Here is a 21,052-nt window from a genome sequence, read left to right on the forward strand (position 1 = left end):
GGTACAGTCAGAAGCGCGGGAGGGTGAGAGAATTCACCAGAGCCAGAGCGGGGAAAGAACAGGCAGACTGACAAAATACACTGCTGAGGGGAGCAGTGGGCACAGCAAAAGAGGTCTGTCGCACCATGTGGGACCCTCGCCAGTGGCTGGAGATAGAACCAGCGCTGCAGAGGCCGCGGGCAGCTTCGCAGCCCAGCGCTCAACCACTGCGCCACCAGGGGTGGCCCTGAGATGCTCATTTTTCATATTTGAAAATATCCATTAAAAAAATATCCTCCAGGAAATAGTTCTCTTTCTCTCCCTGCCTCTGTGCCCTCTGCACAGTGTAAGTTCACATTGTCCCTCTTCACCCCTGTAGGGCACGGCACATCCTGCTCTGGAAGTATGAAAGGACATCCAACATCAGCCACTCCTTCCCAATGTGGATGGCAGCAGAAGCACCAGAGCCCACCCCTGCAGGTTTGTGGTTTTTAAGGCTTTCTTCAATTGACCTCATTTGCATCCAAAAGATGAGGAACCATCTATGGGATGTTTAAACCAAAGTTTCCATCTGCAAATATGAGGGTTAGCCACTCCTTCCTCTCACTGACCTGTTTCACTGAACTGTACTGAACTAGTGACTACATGATCTCTAGTATATCACTGAGCAGAACTGGGTACCGATCCATGGGCCTTGGGAGAAACAGTGGTGAGGACTGTCTGCTGAAAAAGAGTATGCCTTTTTGTGTTGTAACTAGCAGGCACAGGAGGTTCTGTGCACAAAGACTGTTACTAGAGAGCTGCCTAGTCTGACCTGTCAGACCTTTGAAATAAAGATAACAGCAAATTTCCTTCCCATAAAGGGGCCTCTCTACAACTGAGTTTGCACATCTTTGGAGCTGGGATGGTGAGGAAAGTCTGCAAACTCGGATGCCCTAAGAATTAGAAAGGATGCCCCTTTCTTCTCCCCAGCCTTCCCTGAATGTGTGAAAATCACTCTTTGGATAATACTATCAACTTTGGATAATATTCTTTGTGTATTAACCGTGCTCCCTTTCCTGGATCCTGAGTTGCTTTCTCAAGGCTAGGCCAGGAAACATTTGGACTGTGCACTGGTATGGATTGATTATCAGACACTGTCCAAAGCCTCGGAGCTTTGGACTCTGAAAAAGCAATACATTTTTTTCTCTTTCCTTTGAATAGACCCCAGCCTTTTCTGAGCTTTTGCCCAGGTTACCTCTGCTGTACAGATTTATGCTTTAATTCATTGCCCTTCTAGCTCAGGTATGGCTGGGTTAACATTGGTAATACAAGAAAATTGGGTCTCACAGGGGAGGTATTGATGTGGTCTCAACTTCCCATCCCTTCTTGGTATTTTCCTAGTGTATCTCTGGGCCAAGATCCCTAGTCTAAGGCTAGAATACAGGCTGGGCACACCTCCTTTCTTCCTGAATCTGTTAATGGCGCTTATGTTGGGAGAGGTGGGGAGCTCCACATCCGAATCTCCCTTTCCTTTCCTGGTTGCTCAGGACCTGCTACTCCTCTCCATCTCAAATTTCTAGGCAAGAATACTTCTTCTAGGCTTTGCCTCCTCTTGGAGAATGGTATCTGAGAGATGGTTAGGAAGTTACAAGAAATAGGGAGTCTGTGCTCACCCTGCCATTCCCAAAGACTATAGCTGTTGCAGGGTATTGCTGGACTCACAGTTCCCTTCTCCTGGCAGGGCTCAAGATGCAGGAAGAACCTAGCTGCAGTCCACTTCCATAATAGCCACGTCACCTACCTGTGAGGGAAGGGACCCTGGAATCTGCAGCCAATTGTCCATGCCTCCTCTTTTCTGTTACTGCTCCCTTTTCAGACTTTAAGATAACTGAAAGAAACCCACTGCTGTATGAGACAGGCCTGGGAGTGTGAGTGGCACACCTTCCTGTGGGATTGATTACAGCCTGCACCCCACAGGTGTCGTGGTCAGGACCTTACAATGTTCCCTGCATCAGAGGCAGCAGTGGCCAGCAGGCCTTATGCATGCAGCAAGTGCAGCAAGAGCTTCCGCTACAGTTCTGTGCTGCCGCGGCATGAATATGCCCATGCTGGCGACAGCTGCTTCTGCTGCCTAGACTGTGGTAAGCGCTGCACGGGGGCTGCAGACCTCTGCTCCCACCGACGTGCCCACAGTGGCCAGACGCTTTACATCTGCAGTGAGTGTGGCCAGAGCTTTTATCACAGCGGCCGACTTGACCTACACCAAAGTGAATACCAGCGGCTCAGACACTCCTGTTCCTGCTGCACCTGTGGGCGCCGCTTCCCACATCACCCTGCTCTGTTACTACACCGCCGCATCCACCAGAACAACCCTGCCGATGTCAGCTGTGTGCCCGCATCTTCCGCCAGAGTGCACTGCGCTTCCACCAGGAGCGGGTGCACCCGTGGGGACCCTCTGTCACACCTATCACCCAGCTCCACCACTGCGCTCAGTGCCCACGGGCCTTCCGCAGCAGTGCAAGGCTGCAGAGCCACACATGTGCCCATGTGGCCCGTAACACTGGTGACTCCCTGCCTCAGCAGCCACAGGCCCTGGACCTATACCAGTGCAGTAAGAGCTTTGGCAGGAGCTCCACCCTGACGACACATCTACAGACGCACTCCAGTGAGAAACCTTTCAAGTGCCCTAAGTGCGGCAAAGCCTTCTTGGAGAGCACCACCCTGGTGCGCCATCAGCGTACACACACAGGCGAGAAACCCTACGCCTGTGGTGACTGCAGGTGCCGCTTCAGTGAGAGCTCCACGCTGCTGCGCCACCGGCGCAGCCACCAGGGTGAGCGGCCGCACGCATGCTCCACGTGCGGCAAGAGCTTTGGGCAGTGCTCGGACCTGGTGGTGCACCAGCGCATCCACACAGGTGAGAGGCCTTTCCCATTCCCCGACTGTAGCCGGGCCTTCAGTGACCGCTCAGATCTCACCAAGCACAGGCACACACACACTGTCGCAACCATGTTGGCCACAAGCCCCACAAGTGTCCTGAATGTGGCAAGGCCTTCAGTGTGGGCTCCAAGCTGGCACTGCATCGCAAGACGCACCTGGGTGAGCAGCCTGCAGAATGTGCTGAGTGTGGCAAGTGCTTTAGCCACAGCCGTTCCCTGTCACAGCACCAGCAGGCCCATACTCGTGCTCGAGCTGCAGCTGCCACTGCTGCCCCCAAAGGTACTGCTGGTACCACCCTCATCTGCTGAGCAGGCAGAAAGGAAAAGCCAGCATTTGTTGCACAGATGAGAGAGAACTGCTGAGAGGCATCTCTGAAGTGAGCTGGGCAAGTACCTCAGGGACAGCAGGGCAACCTGTATGTGGGTCTATGGATAGTATGGCTGTGTTTCCTCTCCGCTGGAAGACCTTCACCTGGCTCCATGCTCTGCCCCTACACCTGCTTCCCTTCCAAGTTCTTGTCCCATCCTTTCTTACTGGGATGCCAGTGCAGCCAGTAGGTTGGGAATACCTCTCAGTCCCCACTCATGGAAGAGAGCCCAGGTATTGGTGTGTCCCCTGGCTGCTGCTGTGCTCTCAGGAATTACTTTCCTGTTTTCACACTTGTGTTCTGTCTTCTCTTGTCCATCTCCTTTTTCCAGCCTGAGTACCATTAACCTGTCCTCCCCAGGTACTTTTGCTTTCCTGACTCTAGATGATAATCAGTTGTGGCCATGGTCACATCCCACCTGTCCCATGGACTTCTTGTCTCTTGGTGCCACTCTTTAGTCTCTTTGCTGCTTTCTCCCCCAGCTTCTGAGATGGGAAATTTGCAGGCAGAGATATTATGGGAAAGCTCACTTCAGGAAGGAAGGGGATTTCCACTCCAGAAGCACTCAGCCTGGGCCTGGTGGATCTGACCCATCCACATGCGGATGGGTGGGAGCCTTCAGCATGGCTGCCCATCATCCCATGAGCCAAACCTGATAGTGTCCAGATCGAGGGGCCTCTCAGGCCAGTGTTCTCCAGGCAGGTTGGGTTATTAGCCTGGGACTTGGGCCAAGACCACAGAGGTCTACAAAACCAGGCACACAAAGCAGTGCATCAGAATGCTATTTCCAATCAAGTTTGGAGTCATAGGGAAATGAGGTTCCCCAGGATGGCAAATTCCCTGGTTTTGGCCAGCGATATTTTTGCTATGACTGCTAAAGAGTTGTTTGGATTCCTGATACCAAGAGGCACCTTTGTCAAGCCTGAGGCTACTGTCTTTGCAGATTTCAGGAGTGACCCAAGAGCTAGGCTATTTCGATGTCCTACAGTCTCTCACCCCTTCCTTAGATAGATCTCAGTGGTCCTGCACATACAGCCCCCCTCCTTTTTGTTCTGGGAGGTGAGACTCTTTGGGAGCTTATTCATTTGGTTTTCTTGGTTATGGAGAACAAGTAAATGGACAGGATCACATACTTCTGCTTTTGCTCCAACCTGCCCCTCTGGAATGACCCAGTGTTCTCCATACTGTCACAGCCTGCCCTGCTTGAGTCCAAGAGTGGTGTGACATTCCACAGGAAAGGGCTGCAAAATGTCAAAGTAAACTGCAGAAGAAAGCTGGATCCTTGGGGTGGAGCTGAGAAAGTAGGAAGGGGGCCAGGGGTGTCCAGAGGAACAGAGCGCACACCTACAGTCCACTCATGACTCATGTACATTCCAGCAGAGCCTATTTCCAAAGGAATCAGGGTTCCTGTGCCACAGGTGCCAAAACAATGCTGTGCCCACACATGTCCATGTGAAAAACTGGGTTTATTCTGTCCTCTTAGAAGACTAAAGTTGTCTGGCTACCTCAGAGCCCAGTCTTGTCCACAGCATGCTTCCTGTCACCCTAGTTCCTGAGCACCAGGTAGTTGCCTTTCTCCTTGTTCCTTTTCAGTTCCAGGGGTTTGGCTTCCCAAAGCCCAAGGAATGCTCACTACTGAGGGAGCAGGGTTGGAGCCTGAGGAGCCAGAAAGGGCCTGGACCCCTGGAAAGCAGGGGCAGAGATGCTGGGACAGGGCTCCGATGGGTTGGGTGACTCCTGTGGAGCCAGGAGCAGGGCTGGGTGGCTTTTGCTGCAGTGAGCTGTGACACTATCAGGCTTCTCAAAGCGCTTGCCGCAGAACTCACAGGGGAAACGCAGGGCAGCCTCTGTCTCTGCGTGCTTGCGCCGGTGCCAGTTCAGGGAGGCCTTCTGTCGGCAGGTGAACCCGCAGATCTCACATCTGAACCAGAGACAGCAGCAGAGGAAAGGAAAGGCCTCAGCCTGTCTTGACTTTCCCAGGGGTTCCTCCTGCCCCCAGCCGCCAGGGTAGCTCCTCCCTCTCAGCTCCCCTCACTCCACACTCACTGTAGGGGTTTCTCTCCAGTGTGGATGCGCCTGTGGATGACGAGGTTGCTGCTAGTGCGGAAGGACCGGGCACAGAACTCACAGATGTAGTCCCGGGTGTCTGTGGGTACATAGGGGACACCCCAGCATTCATCCTCAGCTTTGGACCCTCCTATGCACCCCTGCCCACCAACCCCACAGGACTGTTCCCACTGAGCCTGCATCTCCCAGCCCTCCAATAACAGGGTCCTACAGAGCTGCCAGCAGCTCGGTGGCCACCAGCAGTCAGCTTCCCCTCTTCTTTCCCTGAATCTGCCCTTCCTGCCTGTTCTCACAGCACTTGCCTGATGCCTGTATCTGGCAGCTTGATCAGGCCAGCTGTGTTTTTTTCCTGTATCTCCTGACCTCAGGGCCTGTGGCAGAGGAGCATCCTTGAGGCATCCGTTAGACCTCTGTCCCCCACCACTCTATAAACACCACTGTTAGTCCACAAACACACTCCTAGGCCTTTACCCCATCATCTGTGCCTGACATGACTCTGGTCCCAGGTCCTCTCCTCCACTTCTACTCCTACTGCAGTCTGTCTGCTCCACACCCAGCCCTCCACTTCTATTCCCTGACCTCAGTGACCCAATCTCCCATCCTCTCTGCTGCTATTCCATTTCACTTCCCAACACTGCATCACCTGGAAATTGCAATTCCAAGAATTCTAATTCTAGCCAGGTCTCCTACCTTGTCCTGCTGTAATAATCTTGTGACTCTAGGCTGCCAGTCCATCATCCTGGTACTTTCCCATTATCTCCCCACCCTTCTCTCAGTTCTGGGGCTATCTTTGTAGCTTGCCTTTACTCACATACCAATGCACCTGCCTACTTAGCTAGAGTCCAAGTCAGACTAAACAGAACCTTGGCCTGCCTCAGGCCAGTGCATGTCTGCTGAGGGGAGCGGGAAAAAAACCCACATTTCCACTCCCATTCCTGCCTTTTCTTTCATCTACAACCATAAGTCTCAAGGGCACCCCACCCTCCTTGCCTCTGCATTTTCCCAGTCAGTTCACTTTCCTTTTTTCTAGACTCCAGAGGCCATTTTCCATACTGCCTCTTCTCTCCACCAGCCTTTCAGGAGCAATGCTGGGTTTTAAGTCACCAAGAAGAGAAAAGCGAGGAGAGAATGCCCACATCCTCCCTCCACCTAACCCAGCATCCCACTTGCTTCTGTGCCCACAAATGAGAATAGTCCCTGCTCCCTGATGGCTGCTCTCTGAGACACACCCCTTCGCGCCAACAAGGTTGTCTGCCCACCCCAGCATCAGTCTTTCCCATCTGTGCACACAGTCCCATCTCCATCTCTGTGCCCTGAGCTCACAGCTAAGAATCCTTTTCTTTGCTCATCTTCACAGTAAAACTTCCAAGAGTCTATATTCTCTGTCTCTACTTCCTTAGCTCCTCTCTGCCTTGAACCCACTCCATTCCGACTGTCACCTCCCTCGACACCTGCCATCATGCCATCTGGTAAAGGATGGCTTCCCACCACCATGACAGTTGCCTGTTCTCACCTTTACCTTACTGGGTTGGTCCTGGGCAGAGCTCACACCTCCCCTCCTAGAGCCCTTTCTCTACCTGCCTCTCTGATATCACTTGTCACCCACCTCACTCCCCACACTCAGGCCTCTTCTCCGCCTACCTCACCCTGTCCATGTTAGTGCTCTCCAACACTACTCATGCTCAGAATGAACACACTTCTTACGCAGCCTTCCAAGATGTCTCATTAGCATGTCCCAAATAAAAGGTCCTTTCCTGAAAACTGTTTCTACCCCATTTTCAGGAAATCATGTCACCTTCTGCCCAACTGCTCAGGCTGAAATCCTCCAAGTCACCCACCACACCCCCTGCCCATCCTTCCTGTGGCCAATCTGCCCTGCCCACAGCAGTCTTTGGGCTCTATCTCCCCCTTAGCCTCCAGCCATTTCTCACCCAATCAGCTGCACCAGCATATTAGGCCATCATCACCAAGCACTACGCTACCACAGCTCCCTATTTTCCACAATGGTGACTGCAGTGTCCTTTTAAAGTTGTTACTTAAGACCCTGACATGGTGCCCATCTCACCCTGGCATTAATAAAGTCATCCTGATGGTAGTCTTGGAGACCTCAACCATCTATCTGACCTCTTGCTTTCCTTCCTAACCTCTTCTTTATTCCTGGAATATACCATGCAGATGACAGCTTGGGCCTTCCCACATGCTGCCTAGAGGCATGGACAGGTCTCCATGCCTCCCTTCACTTAGGTCTCTGCTCATAATACTTCCATTTCTACAAAAACACATCAAGTTCTCCTTCATACTCTCTTCTTTCCCCTGCTTCCACATCTCTTCATAGCCCTGCATCACTGGCGCAGATGTTCTAGGAGGTGAGGACTGCCTATTTTGTTCACTGTTGTATCCCAGCACTGAGAAAAGCATCAAGCAGGCAGATGCTAACGCACAGAGAATACAGGATGAGTGGTAGTCACGCCACAGAGGGATATGAAAGCATCTGCAGAAAATGAGGGGAGTGAAGTGGACCTCAGAGGTTACAGGTTCCACAGAAAGGGAGGTAATGAGTCCCATGGAAGAAGCAAAGAGACCCACAAGGAGAAGGTGAGAAGGCATTTCTACCACTCACCACTGTGCAGTTTCACATGCTCCTTTAGGTGTTTCTTAAAGTTGAAGGACTTCCTGCAGGCAGGCTCTGGGCAGGAGAAGGACTTTTGGTGGATGTGCTGGTACTTCTTGTGGTGCTAGGGAAGAAAGCAGGTGGTCTCTTCAGGAAGGCTGCCAGAAATGACCCAGCAGTTCCACCTTCTCTCTCATCTCTTAGCAGTTCTTCTGTCATTGTCAGTTCATGTCATCCTGACCACCTTTTACCTACAATCCCATCTCTAAACCCAACAATCACCCCAATCACATCCCTGAACCCAAACTCTGCCCTCATATTCCATGATCTCATCCCCTTGCCACATCCTCATCTTGCAATACCCTGTACAAAGTACCACTATGCTGGCACTTCTGGTTCCCTAAATACAGATTCACTGTCTCTGAGGCCGGAAACACATGGATATGACTGTCCTCTTCCAGATTAGTGTTAATGTACAACAACATTACCCAGATCACCTATATTTTATTAATAGCTCACCATGGGTATATATGATTTTACTCAATTCTTTGGAAGTACACACATTTTCAACCTGGACCACTGTTAAGGGTAGTGTGCTAACCCCATTTTGATCTGACCTAATTTCACATTCCTGGTGTGTGGCTTTCACCTTTTCCATAATGTCACTTTCTCCTCCACAACAGGCACAAGTACACCTGACCCGCCCTGCTGAATGGTTTTTCTCAACGCAGTTTTACCATCACTTGGGAACTCCCTGGTTTCCCTTCTCCCCATGCCTCAAGGTCCCTCTGGTCTGGGCCCTCATGCAGCCACAGGACCTGGCTGGTGAGAGTGCTAGCTGACAGTGTGGTTGACACCCTTGCCCCTCTGTCAAGTGAGAGGAGTGAGAGTGGGGACAGTGCAGCCTTCCTTCTCCTGCTAGGAGTACCCATTCAAGCCAGCAGGGGGAAGAGTAAGTGTGGAATTAGGAACCCCAGTCCTATCACAAACTAGCCAAGGAGCTTTGGACAATTCTTCACCTTTTTGGGTACCTCAACTTCCTCATCTGCAAACCAGGAATAGTATTAGCACCTATTCCACGGGGATGTCATGAAGAGAAAAAGACTCACATCAAGGGCTTAGAATAGGAGCTAGCACCCCAAAAGCCTGAGGAATGCCTCTACTGTCACCGCCACACAGTTCTTGGGAGAGCCAGGCAACAAGCAGTCCAGGCAGGGAGGTTTGGTTTTCTGCATTATTACCAGATGTCTGGTTTGGTGATTGTAACTACAGGCAAGCTCTGCGTGGCCAGCCCAATCTTCTCTTCCTGGCTGTGAATTCTGCTGTACCCCAGGCTCCTTTACCTCAGCTTCTCTCTCAGAGCCCAAGTGTACCCCTCACACCACCCTCACATTCAAGTACTGCCGGTTGGAGAAGATCCTTCCACAGCCAGGGAAGTCACAGGGCAGCAGTTCTCTTTTGGCAGCTTTCCTGGAGGAAGAATGGGGGAGGGGGTCATGCGAGTTCCCCTCTGCCTCCCACCTCTGGTCCCCATCCTGATGCCATCCCCAGGCCTACCTAATTCTCTTGGGGCCAATCTGTGCAGTGTCAGTCTCATCCCAGGCCACAGAAAGAGTAGACTGGGTCTGACTCCTAGGGCTATGGGCAGCAAAGAGGGAGTAGAGGGCTCTGAGGGAAGGGCCACATCCCAGATGACCCTGACCTCTGTCTCAGCCATGAGATTACCTGGCCAGGGGCTCAGTCAGCTGTGTCACTTGAGTGGTTCCACTGAACTCTGGCTGTACCCCCATATCCACAGGAAGAGGAGCTCCAGAACCCAATGAGGATGCTGATGAGGGAGGTACAGCAAGAAGAGTAGGGGTAGTTGCTGAGGTAAAGGGTGTCTCCCCATCCTTAAGTGTGTGGGAAACAGGAGAAGGGGGTGATCTGGGGGCATCTGGCTCACTGCTAAATGGGGAATGAAGAGGAGGAAGGCATTATCCCTGCCACTCAGCGAGCCCCAGTCCAACCCCAGACCCCAAATGGCAAATAGCCCAAATTTGAAACAATCTTACCCCTACTGTGGGCTCTCTGTTCATACCTCTTTTGGGTATAGAATCACCCCTTTCCACCCAATGCGAAGTCTCTAATTCTTTCTGCCTTCTGCGATGCTTACCCTGCCACCAATAAGCTCTTCCCTTAAGTATGCAAAGCTCTGAGTTCCCCAGCCACATGCTCCCGCCCTCAGCCCCAACTTGCTCATCTGGGGAGGAACTGTAGGTCCATGGGCTGGCATCACTAAGCATCTCCTCTTCATCATCATCTTCCTCCTCCTCCTCTTCTCCTTGGGGCAAGAAGGTCTCCAGTGGGGATCCCATCCCCCTACAAGTTCAAGGAAAGCAAGCTTAAGGTCGTGCTCCCTCACTCCCACTGTCCACCCAGGTCTATCCTGACCCTCTGACCTCCAGCCTCACCTGGGTAACCTGGTCTCCTGATTCCTTTCACTATGCTCAGATTCCAAACCTGTTGGCACAGTGAAAGTCAGAGGGAAAGGAACTCTGGGCTAGTGGAATGAGGACAGGGAGAGTTCTAAGGTCTGAGGTGATGGGAGGACTCAGGAAGGAGGAGATGGCAGAGGCTACTGGAGTCAAAGGGGCTGTTTTAACAATGATGTATTCACATGGTTAAAAACAACCATACTGTACAATGAAAAGTCTCCTTCCAAAACTGACAGCAGCCACTTAGTTCTTAGTACAGGCAACATGGTTTCTTTCAGATACCTTATGCTAATAAGTACATACAAATACATATTCTCCTCCCATTTATTTTCCCACTGACAGCATACCATACATTCTATTCTCTATTTTGCTTTTATCCCTAAAAATATATTTGAGGATATACTTTGTCAGCATAGAGTTCTTCCACTGAGTGAACGGGGTTCTTATCTACAAAAAAAAAAAAATGGGAAACCTTTCCCCCTCCCTTTTCTCCACAACTTCTTTTCCCCATCCTACCTATAGGCTTCTGTTTTTCTGGGCACCAGCTTCTCTGGGCAGTACTTGGAAGGGGAACTGGCCTGGGCTCCTCTGGAGGTGTGGGGCCTGAAGAAGGGCCCCAGGAGAAGGTGTGGCCAGCAGAGCACTCCCACACAAGTCCCCCATCTTGGCCCCCAGGCCCCCGTAGCCCAGGCACCAGGCTACACTCTCGGCTGTGGGCATGAGACAGGAGTACCAGATACTGCAGACCCTTGGGGGGCAAAGGCTCAGGACCTGGAGGGGTGAGGGTAAAAGGGTGAACTGAGAGACTCCCTTCTCTCCCCTTGCAGAGCCACATCCAGACAGTCTTGTCCCTCCAACTCCCTGGGTAACCTGGGAGTTACCACTCTTCAGAGCTCAGACCCCCCAAGGTCCCTTCTCTACCTTGGACTCCCTAACTTTCCCACCTCTTCCCAAACTCAAGGGTTCCCTCTGATCCACCTACCCTGGGGAGGATGTATCCATGTCACACATGTCATCCCCTTCCCCCTCTGGTTCCCAAGTCCCTGCCACCAGCCATTTCCTACCTACCTGCACAGAGCACGCAGCCTGGAGAAGTGTACCTACCAGGGGAACAAGAGGCAGGTCAGGTCAGGCCCAGCTGGCAGCTGTCTTTTTAGCTCTGGACACTCACATACCTAAGGAACCATTCACTAGGGACAGGACCCCGAGAGGTCACAAATCACAAAAGCCACTCTGCTAAAATGAGAAATCTGGGGGTGGTACGGAGGGGGCCAGCTTTTGGCCAGGGGTTGGGAACCCACCCCAGAGTCCCAACCCTGGGCCCTAACCGGTCCAGCAGGAACTTTGCAAGCTGCGAGTGCAGAGCGAAGCCCAGCCTCTCCTTGAGGATGCACCACTGCTCCATGTGCCCGCCCAGACGTATGCGGCACTTGCTGCGGCGAGCATCCAGCTGCCTCCGCTTCTCCCGTCTGCTGGACGACTCTGCCAGGGATGCGGCCATGAGCACCGGCCTGCGGGAGGGGGCTGGGGGGACACAACATGCATGAGGTCCACTCAGTCCATGGCCCGAAGCTCAGGCTCCTCCTGCGCTCGGGCTTCAATTCCCTCAGCACTCAGTTGGGTCAAGGCCAATCACCTGGACTGCCTGCGCTGCCTTCCGGCCTGGACCACCGGGACAAGGCTGGTAACCAGCACTATGGGGCGGTGCCTCCAGGAGGGAAACAGGGCCAGGGGGTCAAGGTCAGAGCGGTGTTTTGGCCCGTGCCCACTTAAGTGTGAGGCTGGCGCTACGGGAAGGGCCGTGAAGCCCGCGGGTGGGGTGGGGTGGGGTGGGGTGGGGTGGGGTCACACTTCCACCTGGGGAGGACAGGGGCCTCTCGCTGCTAAGTGGGGAAAGGCGGGGCCGTTTGCACCGAGTGCTCTTCACCCTGCGTCGACGGGGGCGGGCCGCGGGCCCGGATGGCGTTCTGACCGCCCGCTTAGTGTGCGGGACAGGCCAATCCCGAAAGCGGCTCGCTGGTCGCCCGCAGCCGCGGCCGCGACCCACCTGGCCCAGACCTTACCTGGCACCCACCCGCCCTTGCCCCACTGCGCCTGCGCTGCCTGCGCTCCCTCGGCTTCGCGCGCAAGCCCGAGAGCGGTCAGGACTGGGGCCCACCTAACGCGCCTCCGCCGTTTCTCCTTTAAGAAGAGCCCGTCCCTCTGGCGTCGGAAGATGCAGCCGGGAACCGGGGAGGGGAGGGGGCGTCCGAGGCCCGCGGGCGCCTGCGCACTGGGGCCGCGCAAGGCCCACCGGGAGTCGTGGTTCCAGCGCCAGCGTCGGCGCGCGGGCGCCAGCCCCGCGAGACTAGGGCCCCGCGCGTCCCGCGGAGCGCTGCCCGGGAGAGCCGGGGCGGGGTGCAGCAGGTAGTGTGACGTCCTCGCTTGTGGCCGGCCGCCGGCCCACTGGCCTGCCCGGGGACACTGCTGCTGCCGTTGTTCTTAGCCCTCAGCGCCCCCGCTCCACCTCCATTTTGGTTACTGCCAACAATCAAACAGGTGCCGCACTGTCAGTCATCATAATCCAGCTCGAGCCCTCTCTAGACCCTGCAGCCAAAGTCCGCTGAAAAGGAGCGTAGATCCTCCGTGGGCTCTTCCTCACTTTCCGTTCTATACTCAGTTGACCTTCCGCCGAGCTCTTGGAATGGCATTTCTCCAGGTCACTTGCAGCCATGTCAGCAAGTGCAGGGGTCAAGTCTCTGCCTCTCTGCCTTAGAGTGACATCTGACAACGCAGACCATCCTTCCAAACTCCCACCCATCCCACCCCAGGTTGGCTTCTGGGATTTCATACTTAAGTAAGTTTTCCTCCTTCGTTGGTTCTTTTGTTGAACCCTCCTCCACAGTCGCACCAAAGACAGTGACTCCCCTCAGATAATTGAATTAAGAGCTTAAGAGCAATGCCTAGCTCATAGGGACTACTTGACATTTTGTGAAATATAACTATGGTCAACAAATAACACTTAATAATTCCTGTTCTCTCTCCTATCTCAGTAAATGTTGCCATCATGCACCTCCCCACACACACACAATGTGCTATGCATTGCTAAGCTAAATCTAATCCCAACCTATTTGATCTATTTTTGCATAAACTCATAGGATAGAATAACTAAGCAGAATTTCTTTTGGCATTGTTATAACGTTCCATACAAGGATTTTAGATTTACTTCTCAACATTTGGCCTCTACAGGTCTCGGGAGCCATGCCACAGGATGATCTCACTATACTCCACCTGTAACATTTGTACCTTTCTATTGATTTCCTCTTCTCAAGTTTCTCAAGGCTTTGGGGCCTTCCAACAGAGGTAAGCTACCCTACTTTGCTGGGAATACTCTAGACTCCTGCAGGCAAGGTCACAGACTTTTCTTTTTGGCTCTGCACAGTCTCAATTCCGGGAGATGTCAACTGTAACAGTCATATCACAGCATCAATAATGTACCTGTATTTCTAATTGTTAAGGATAAACAAATCAAACTTGTTGAAATTATGCAAAGGTGTCAGATTGCCATAAGTAATATTCCATGTTATAATGGTATCAAGGAAAGAGAAAATGCAAATACAATTCTGTTCACAAAGTACAATTTAATGTTGCTGCAGATCATGGTCAGATAAAAGAAAAAAATTCCTTGAATTAAAACAGTCAAACAAAAAACAGCAGTAGCATATCAAACAAAAATGTATTATATTCTTTCACTCCTATGTAAACCCTGAAATAGAACAAAATTAAAAATCTGATAATAATATAATTGAGGGCCTTCAAATATTGTGCAGAGATTAAGTCTCAGCACTATTAAGCTATTGCCAGCCACTGTTGTCTGAGTTTGATCCCCAGCCAGGGAGCTCACCCACATGGCCCAGCAGACCTCTCTTGCCTCCCGTGCTGCTCCCCTCAGCATTGTTTCAGGAGATCCACCTGTTCTGCTCCCCACTCTGTCTTTGGTTAGTCCTCTGACCCCCAAACCTGCACCTCTGGCCTGCACCCCAGTTTTTATATGCATAAATAAATAAAAATCTTAAAAAATATATATTAAAAATATATAGTTGACTAGGAAATTTGAACAACCATATTCTACAAGCAGTATTATTTCAGAACATATCAAACTCTTAAGTTTCACATAAGAATTTATATATGTATTATTTAAAATGAACATTGGTTTTAGACAATCTGCAGAACATATTTTTCTTAATTCCTCAACTCCAAATAACTCAAGATTAAAATAAATGAAAATTTTTAGATGACATCAGTCCCAGTTCACTGACCTAGTGTATGAATGAAAAACAGTAGCTAGATATGATGACAGGTTATAGATCAAAAATAGTGCCAAATTTGTTAACATTTTTCCACTTCTGAAACATTCTTAACGAAAATCATATCTAGAATGAAACCATCTTCATCGTAGTCCAACAGAGCAACCATGCCATCTGGATTCAAGTTTTCACCAAAAAAAGAACTAGTAGCTCTTGAAATGAGCAAGGATGTGCCTGCTTTGTTCTGTCAGCCCCTGTCATAAAAGGTCTTACTAATTCTTGCCTCTTGTTCTTCAAACTTGCCTTTCATTGATTTCATGCAATCTTTGATGTGCTCCTTGTAGGCTTCTTTTGTGAAGTTGGTTTCTTGCAAGTGATGGTTCATGGCAATATCATCTGAAGTAATTACTGTGCTTTTCGTAACTTCACCCTCAGGGCCTTCAGCGGAAGCATTTCTACTTATTCATGAATCAGAAATGTTGCCCTCTGTCCTACTGACTGTCTTCTTCTCCACCTGTAGGCATACCCATCTTCAATCTCCAGGATCTTGTAGATGTCAGAAAGCATCTTGCAGTAGCTGGTGAGGTTTCAGTAGATAGTCATATTTGGCACTAGAGGGAAAGAACTGTGGTGCTAGCTTAGCAGGAGCCCAGAGCTGAGAGTCAGCATGATACAGTCAGTGCAGTGCTCAGGGAAGGGGGGGTAGATGGAAAAAACTGACTCAACCTCTCTTAAACTTCATATTCACATAGTGAGTTTTAGACCACAAATATTAATATTCATATATAGGCTAAGTTGAAACATTTCTCTCAAGCAGGACTACTTCCCATGAAGTGCCAATTAGCCAGATAAATGTAAAAATAGGTCCAATTAATCTAGTCTTTCCTGTAGGGAAAGTGAGAATTTTTTTTTTAAAGATTTATTTATTTATTTATACAAGCACTGGGTATAGTAAGAAGTGTGGGAGGGTGAGAGAATTCACCAGAGCCAGAGCAGGGAGCAGAGCAGGCAGAAGAACTGAAGTACACTGCTGAGGGGAGCAGCGGGCGGCAGGAGAGGTCTGCGCGCCATGTGGGACCCTCCTCCGGTGGCTGGGGAGCAGCCGGGGATCTAACCGGCGCTGCAGGGGCTGCGGGCAGCTTCGCAACCCAGTGCTCAACCGCTGCGCCACTGGGGAGGCCCGAGAAATTTTTTTAAAGATTTATTTATTTATGCATATAAGAGCTGGGGTACAGGCAAGAAGGGTGGGGGGTGAGAGGATTCACCAGAGACAGAGTGGGGAACAGAACAGGCAGATTGACTGAAATACACTACTGAGTGGCGCAGCAGGTGAGTTTGGAGAGGTCTGCTTCGCCATGTGGATAGTTCCCTGGCCAGGGATCAAACTAATGCTGCAGTGGCTGCAGATAGCTTCACAGGTTGTATCTTAACCCCTTGCACCACCAGGGAAGCCCAAAAGTGAGAAATTTTAAGGAATGTCTCAGGAACTCTCCTGAGGTTCCATAAATTTCCTCTGCTCAATCAAGCAAAAGACTACCAAATTTTCCTATTTTATATTTCTGAAAATTTCTGTCATAATTTAAAAAACATCATTTAATTATTCCAACAGTGACAATTTAAGATATTAAAAACACCAACTGCATCTTACCAGCATAATGTGAAATGAATTAGACCCTTTCCACTTATCTCATTCCAAAAGTAACCATTTTCCTTCCACCAAACCTTATTATTTCAATTCCAGAATTGTAATCTTAACCTTCAAAGCTTCTAATTTCACAATTTCCATTTTACCCCACATTTCGTGACTTAAACTGTTCACCTCAGGCTGCCTTGTGCAGCATGTACCCAACACAAATGACACAGGTGAAAAAATAATTTCACTCAATAGCACAATTTTAAAGATATAGATGTTTCAAACCAAACTATTAAATTTCCTATCATATTTCCGTGTTGAAAACTTCTATCGATGTTGTCTATACTAATTTTCATCCTCCAGAAGCCAAAATAATTGGAGACACAAGGGAAGATGTATAGACACAGCTCCCTTAGTTTTCAGATCATCCATGTGGAATATTTTATGGAACTGCACTTTTACTCATATTTGCAAAGACAGAGAGCTTTCCTTCATATACTTATAGGAGAAACTCTAGTTTTCTGAGACTAGATTCTTTTTACCACTGCCTGCTCACATCAAAGTAACCAAGTTGTTTGTTAACCTGAACTACAGAACTACTTGAAAAAACTCCAAAGAGACAAAAGGAAAAATAAAATGTAGGCCTTTATATAAATTCTTCAGAAAATCAAAATTGTAAAAATCAGAAATGAAAATCTAAAATCAAAATCAACTTTTTTACCCATAGTTTCAAAATCAAATTACCAAAGCTGGGGAGTCTTGTCAGCAGAGGTCACGTAGTTTCAAATTCAATCCTATGGACCTTAGACTTTTGAAGCAGAATAAAATATAAAGCAATTACAAAAGAAGGCTTATAACCTAATTCATCATCATAGGGTTTTCAGAATTCACTTGGATGCTAATCCTGGGTATCTGACAACAGAAACTGAGAGAGAAAAAAAAATTAATGCTTTTTGTCATTTTCTTAAATAGCTCAGGTCTTTAACAGGTCAGGTCTTCACAAAACCAAAAGGTTTTAGTCTCCCTGCAACCACCCTCTGGGGTGATGTACACAGGGTTTTTAACGATCCAAGGCTGGTTTCTCTGCTTCATGTAGAAGTCACATGTGGCAGCTACAGCTCACAAACAGCTGGCCCTAATAATTGATTAGCATGCCTAGGCCAATTCCCTGTCTCCCAAACACAGAGTTGGAATGGCTTTCTGGAATCTGGCAGTCTAAGTTTGGTGCTGAGATCAGCCTTCCTTTTATTTTATTAAAGGCCGTTGATATTCACGAGTCCAAAACAAAGGTTTAGAGTCTGGGGTCTGAGGGCTTCAAATAGGGGCTTTGCTATTAGCCCAAATTTGGGGATCCAAATTCTGCAAAATCCAGTCATTGCCCAAAATCCATTTAACTACCTTCCATGCTAGGGACTTAAGAGCTCAAATTGTTAGGGGGAAAAGGCGGTCCCAAAGCAAATTCCATACAGGCTTTGTGGACTCCACCCCCACCCCAGGTCAAAGCCAAAGACACTGGGAACTCCAAATCCCATCACCACCAAAGGGAAGGTGGCTGGGACCTGAGAGTGGGGTTAAGCAGCCAGGTGGATACAAAAGGCAGACACGTGGGCTTTGGGGGGCTCTCCATTTTGGAGCTCTCGGCCAGCTCGGAGCGTCCGGCCAGCTCTGGGAGTGACTTTGGGTTTCCAGGTCGTCGGATCGGGTAGGACGCATTAAAGACTTTATTTCCCTATTTTCTCCCTGAGTTGTACATTTTCCTTATTTCCTTTCCTCTTGTAAATAAACCTTTTATTAACCCTTTTGTGTGTGTCTGTAGTAGAGTATTCATAAGTCCCTTTAAAGCGCGCGGGTGAGGACCCACAGCCAGAAACCCGTTTAATATCGGGGTTGCTCTATAACAAAATGACCTGCTATCAGACATGATGCTTAATTTGCCCTTCTTGATCTCAAATCCCAAGTATGCTAACTTTTGTTTGCATGTCTTTGCCTTATGTGGTGACACTTTGTAGTCACATTCTGCTAAATGACTTAAAACTGATATGTTATTGTCCAGAGGAGATTTATAGTCAAAGACTGGCTTATAGCAAATAATCCACAATTTGCTGGAATGTGCTCCATTTTTGTTGGGCCTTTCTGAAATCTCTGGCCAGTATTTCCCCAAATATAGTTGGAAAATGTTTAAATCCTCACAGAGGAACAGTACAGCAATAGTGGCAGAGCTTTAAAACACAGGTTCCTGCCATTCAAAATAAAGAGATCCTTGATATCTACTGGGATGCAGGAAATGGTATCTTTCAAGTCCAGTACTGAGGAGTAGCAGAAATCTCCAGGTATGGCAGTTACCAGGGAGTAAGTATTTGGCATGGTTGCATGTATGTCCTGGACTATCACATTAATGTCCCTCAAATCCCGAATAAAATGCTATTCATTTGTGTGGGGGTGCTTTATTGGCAAAACTGGAGTGTTAAAAGGGAGTATCAGGGCTGAATGAAAAACTGCACCAACTCTGCCAAAACTATCCAACTGTGTTCGGATTGATGCCTGATGCCGGAATTGTCAGGCCTAGTCTCCCAGCCAGGATCGGATTTCAGGCTGCAGGGCAGCAGGGCAGCGCTGAGCCCCAGCCACTAGAACCCCCACGGGTTGGTGTCTCATGAAGCCGCAGCAGGAACTTCGCAGACACTCAGGCAAGCAAGCAAGAAGAGGCAGGGCAGGTTTGTTTAGAAAAAGTTTATTGAGAAGAAAAAGAACAGAAATAAAGTGGGACTCCCAGGCCAGGGAACCAGGCCTGGGAGGGGCAAGGAAGCCAAAGTGAAGTCGTGTCTCAGGGAATATATACTTTCTTTCCCTGATTATTTTAAAGCTCTACCAGTCTATTTGTGATTGGTCAGTTTTTGGCTGTCTCACTTAATTTGCTACTGAGTGGGAGATCTTCACATTTCTTATCTAACAGGTCTGTCTTTCCCCATTTGTTATATCTTTATCTTTATGGTCTAGCCCTCCCGGTGAGCATCTTTACACTTTATCTTATCATCTGAAGAAAACCAGGACCATCCTTAACAAAATTAACTGTGGTGCTGGGATGTTTGTTTTTCCCAGTGGAATTGGTTTCATTTCCTTGCTCATCCTTATCTCTGAAGCCTTCCTGAATTCTTCAGAGGTCCCCTCCTGCACTGTCCTAAAACTGCCTAATAACCCTAGCTTGCCCTGTCTCAGGATCAGATAAAATTGGTGCCTAGAAGTGGGGAAGTTGGCTGAATTTAAGCCCCTTGGAAGTTGTCTTTGGAAAACCCTTCCAAGCCTCAGTTTTGAACGTGACACTGGAAATGGAACAAGAATTCAAGATGAAACAGTACATAAAACACCTTCAGAAGATTTGACGGTAACATATATAGCATTGCACTTCCTAGAACTTCCATGCCTCCAGTCAAACCATTGCATCCTTTCAGACCTGGTTATCAGGTCTTCCTGAATACCTGGCAGAGTGGAGCTGCCTAAACCCAACTGTCAGGGAAATGGTCCTTGTGATGTGTTGTTAACGTCTCATACTTCTTTGAAACTTGTAGGTATATAACCCTGGGTACATCACTCTAGAATAAAGAAAGCCCCAGAATGTGATGAGCCAGACACTCAAAATCATTGGTTTGGTGAACCTGTTCAAGGTCTGAAATATTTAAGGGAAAGAGAAAAGCTTAAACTTTTTTGCAACTGTTGGCTGATTTTTTTGTTTTACTTTTTTGGTTAAAAATGACAATGATTGGGGGAGAGAAGTTTCATCCAACTGATCACCATAGAAATGATAACAAGAATTGAAAGTGGAGAAACTGAAGAGCCCATGAAACCAGCATGGGATTGAATATGGACCAATCTGATTGGTGCTCCTATGGACACCAATCAGGTTCAAGCTTGCACCAGTGCCAAAGTGGCTTTTGGTGTTCAGTTTTTGAAGCCCAACCTCAGTATAGGTCAGGTTGGTCACATTGGTGCAGTTCAACTTGCACCAATTGGTAAATGGGCCAATATAATTGAAGCCTCTGAGACAGGGCAAGCTAGGGTTATTAGGCAGTTTTAGGACAGTGCAGGAGGGGACCTTTGAAGAATTCAGGAAGGCTTCAGAGATAAGGACGAGCAAGGAAATGAAACCAATTCCATTGGGAAAAACAAACATCCCAGCACCACAGATAATCTTGTTAAGGATGGTCCTGGTTTTCTTCAGATGATAAGATAAAGTGTAAAGATGCTCACGGGAGGGCTAGACCATAAAGATAAAAATATAACAAATGGGGAGAGACAGGCCTGTTAGATAAGGAATGTGAAGATCCCCACTCAGTAACAAATTAAGTGAGACAGCCGAGAACTAACCAATCACAGAGAGACTGGTAAAGCTTTAAAATAATGAGGGAAAAAAGGTATATATTCCCTGAAACACAATTCCACTTTGGCTTCCTTGCCCCTCCCAGGCCTGGTTCCCTGGCCTGGGAGTCCCACTTTATTTCTGCTCTTTTCCTCCTCAATAAACTTTTTCTTCTAAACAAACCTGACCTGCCTCTTCTTGCTTGCTTGCCTGAGCGTCTGCGAAGTCCCTGCTGCGGCTTCGTGAGACACCAACCCGTGGGGGTCTAGTGGCCGGGGCTCAGTGCTGCCCTGCAGCCTGGGATCCATTCCTGGGTGAGAGACTAGGCCTGACAATTCCGGCATCACCTCCATAGG

General features: G+C 49.1%; 1 protein-coding gene across 3 annotated transcripts; it reads right to left on the reverse strand.

The window, feature by feature from the left end:
• Positions 1-4,900: 4,900 nt before the first annotated feature.
• On the reverse strand, positions 4,901-11,924 carry ZNF692 (zinc finger protein 692; the record flags this gene model as incomplete). 3 transcript variants are annotated; one of them, XM_084251754.1, is made up of 11 exons in its annotated part: positions 4,901-5,189; positions 5,315-5,414; positions 7,956-8,070; positions 9,338-9,416; positions 9,504-9,584; positions 9,672-9,886; positions 10,181-10,307; positions 10,400-10,448; positions 10,940-11,194; positions 11,492-11,523; positions 11,752-11,924. In XM_084251754.1, the coding sequence occupies 11 exons, from the start codon at positions 11,922-11,924 to the stop codon at positions 4,901-4,903; spliced, it is 1,515 nt and encodes a 504-aa protein (XP_084107880.1). The 3 variants fall into 3 exon arrangements, with proteins under 3 accessions (XP_084107880.1, XP_084107879.1, XP_084107881.1); XM_084251753.1 differs by having other exon boundaries at positions 9,672-9,893; positions 10,158-10,307; XM_084251755.1 differs by lacking the exon at positions 10,181-10,307 and having other exon boundaries at positions 9,672-9,893.
• Positions 11,925-21,052: the final 9,128 nt, after the last annotated feature.

Source organism: Talpa europaea, assembly GCF_964194135.1.
Source record: "Talpa europaea genome assembly, chromosome: 13".
Taxonomy (NCBI): Eukaryota; Metazoa; Chordata; class Mammalia; order Eulipotyphla; family Talpidae; genus Talpa; species Talpa europaea.